Raw genomic sequence first — 2,628 nt, 5'->3', positions numbered from 1 at the left:
AAAAAAAAAAATAGAACCAGGGTTTGAATCATAGGTCAGTAACTTGAAAAAGATACTTCATCTCAGTAGGGAAGAGCCAGACGTGTGATTTTTTTCTTAAATTTCTACTAAGAATCTTGAGCTCCTCTGGCTGAGAGCAGTATTCTGTATCTATTGGCTTTGGGTTGCCCAAGGTCAAATTCCCTTTTCCATTCCCTCTTCCAAGTGTCATATGGTAGGTACACATTTATTTTCACAGTTAAAGTAAATGAGCATTAATATTTTAACTGTATTATTAACTGAATTTAGAGATAACTGAAGGAAATCTTTAAGGTATACTGAAAATCCTCAGTTGAACTATGATCCTCAGATCTCAGCCTCCTGAGTACCTAGGATTACAGGCTTAGGCCACAGGCATCCAGCTTAAGAATTTTAGAGATAAAATAAAGTTAGACAAACTCTCTTGTAAGAAAAAGTTCGTCTGGGCTGGGAAGTTGGCTCAGTGGTAGAGTGCTTGCCTTGCATGCATGAGGCCCTGGGTTCGATTCCTCAGCACCACATAAGCAAAAAGAAAAAAGCCAGAAGTGGCGCTGTGGCTCAAGTGGTAGAGTGCTAGCCTTGAGCTGAAGAGCTGAGGGACAGCGCCCAGGCCAAGAGTTCAGGCCCCACGACTGGACCAAAAAAAAAAAAAGAAAAAGTTCGTCTTAGGGTATTTTCGAACTTTTAAGAAGGTAGAAGCAATAGGGAATGTATGAAGAAAAGGGACACTCCTATTCATCGATCTATAGCAAGACCCAGGAAGTTTTCCACTAGTTGCACAAGGTCAGTCTGGAAAGTCACCTACCTGAAGAAGCCATTTAGGAGCAACTCCACTTCTTTATGGGTCCTTAGGTACTTTTCATTTGCAATCCGAGTCTGGATCTGGAGCAAGAGCCAAGGGTCACCCACCGCTCCTCGAAGGGATAGACCCAGTTCAACCCCAGAGGTGTGAAAGGCCGGGGAAACAACCTCCACGGGTAACCTCGATCTTTCCCCAGGGTGCTTGTAAACGGAAGCCGCCCAGGTCCCGTGTGTATACAGAGATTCGACATCTTCCGGCTGCTTCCTGTTAGGGCTTAGGGAACTTATTATTAAGGCCATTAAACCCTTGTTTGTATCTGAACCGATGAATCTGGCACTCATTTCTCCCCATTTCTCCAGAAGGAACCCTACTTTAAATCTTGCCTTCAGGACCCCCAGAAACCCCAAAGATCCTCTCCGGGACCCCTTCACCAGGGGTGGGCTCCTGCTCCCCTCCCCTCGGGGGCCCTTCGCTCCGTCGGGGGCGGAGCGGCGGGGGCAGAGGGGGGGGTCCAGCCCTGGGGAGCTGCACTTTTCACTGACGGAGGAAGGCATGAAGGCTCGGACCACGCACCTTGATTTTCCGAAGCTCCTCGATCTGCTCGGGGCTCAGGGCCCCAGGGTCCGGCCCCAGCAAGCCGCCCTGCAGCCCATCCATTTTGCTTCGGTCGTCAAGGCGACAGGCGCGCGAGCTGGGCGGGCCCCGCCCCCTGTCCCGGGCCCCGCCCCCTGTCCCGGGCCCCGCCCCCGGCCCGCCCCAAGCCCCGCCCTCTCCAGAGAAAGGAGAGAAACCCGTCCAGGAAAGGGAGCGGGAGCTGCAGCTGGAGCTAACTTGAGGGACGAAGACGTGGTGTCGCGCGGGGGCAGGCGTCTCCAAACGATCTTCATTCCTGGATTTGAGGACTTACTTTTTTTTTTTAAACTAACTTAATTGTAGGTGAAATGAGCCTTTCTCATTGACTCAAATAGTATTAAATCGGATAGAAAAAGATCTCTAAGGGAAGGCTCTCCCAAAGTCCAGTTCCTAACAGGCCCAAGTTGGAGGAAGTCTGGTCCTAGTGGAAGAGAAAGGGAAAGGGAAGCACAGAAATGGTGGGACAAAGCGTGAACTAATTCAGCAATGATACTCACTATGTTGGAAATGAACTGTGCAACTTGGGAGGAGGAGGGGAGTCGGGAGGGAAAAAAACTGGGAGAAAATGAGGTGGGGTGACACTGCTCAGAAAGAAATTGGGAATGTGGCTCAGTGGTAGAGTGCTTGCCTAGCATGCATGAAGCCCTGAGTTCAAGTCCTCAGCACCACGTACACAGAAAAAGCCCAGAATGGCGCTGTGGCTCAAGTGGTAGAATGCTAGCCTTGAGCAAAAAGCAGCTCGGGGACAGTGCTCAGGCCCTGAGTTCAAACCCCAAGACTGGCCAAAAGAAAAAAAAAGAAAGATATGTACTCAATACCTGACTTATATAACTGTAGCCCCTCTGTACATCACCTTTAAATAAAAATTAAAATAAACCTAAAAAAAAAGAAAAGAAAGGAACCCAAGCTTGTTCCCTAGCCACTGGCCAGAAGCCAGCCCTTCTATCTGTCCTGTACACACTTGACATTGAAGTCTGGGATTCTTAACAAGCATGAAAGTACCCCAGAGCATGAGATGAGCTGAGATCTGCAAAGGAAAGAACATTCTTGGACTCTGGATGCCGGAAAGGACCCGTGGGACATTTTGGCAGAATTTCCCCTCTTGGACTGACTTATGTAGATTAATTTTCTTTTCACCCTGGGTTCCTCATAAATTCTAAATGATTTCTCCCACT

General features: G+C 48.7%; 1 protein-coding gene across 3 annotated transcripts in view; it reads right to left on the bottom strand.

The window, feature by feature from the left end:
• Positions 1-1,486, bottom strand: part of Riiad1 (regulatory subunit of type II PKA R-subunit (RIIa) domain containing 1) — a 12,418-nt gene extending 10,932 nt beyond the window's left edge. For all 3 annotated transcript variants that reach the window (XM_013015161.1, XM_013015160.1, XM_013015159.1), the window contains exons 1-2: positions 1,394-1,486; positions 824-900 (exon numbers count right to left, since the gene is read on the bottom strand). In XM_013015161.1, coding sequence (XP_012870615.1) covers positions 824-900; positions 1,394-1,477 — 161 coding nt within the window. In that variant the 5' untranslated portion in view covers positions 1,478-1,486. The remainder of the gene's footprint in view (positions 1-823; positions 901-1,393) is intronic.
• Positions 1,487-2,628: the final 1,142 nt, after the last annotated feature.

Source organism: Dipodomys ordii, unplaced genomic scaffold, assembly GCF_000151885.1.
Source record: "Dipodomys ordii isolate 6190 unplaced genomic scaffold, Dord_2.0 Scaffold26, whole genome shotgun sequence".
Lineage (NCBI taxonomy): Eukaryota > Metazoa > Chordata > Mammalia > Rodentia > Heteromyidae > Dipodomys > Dipodomys ordii.
This window is presented reverse-complemented; position numbering and strand designations above follow the sequence as displayed.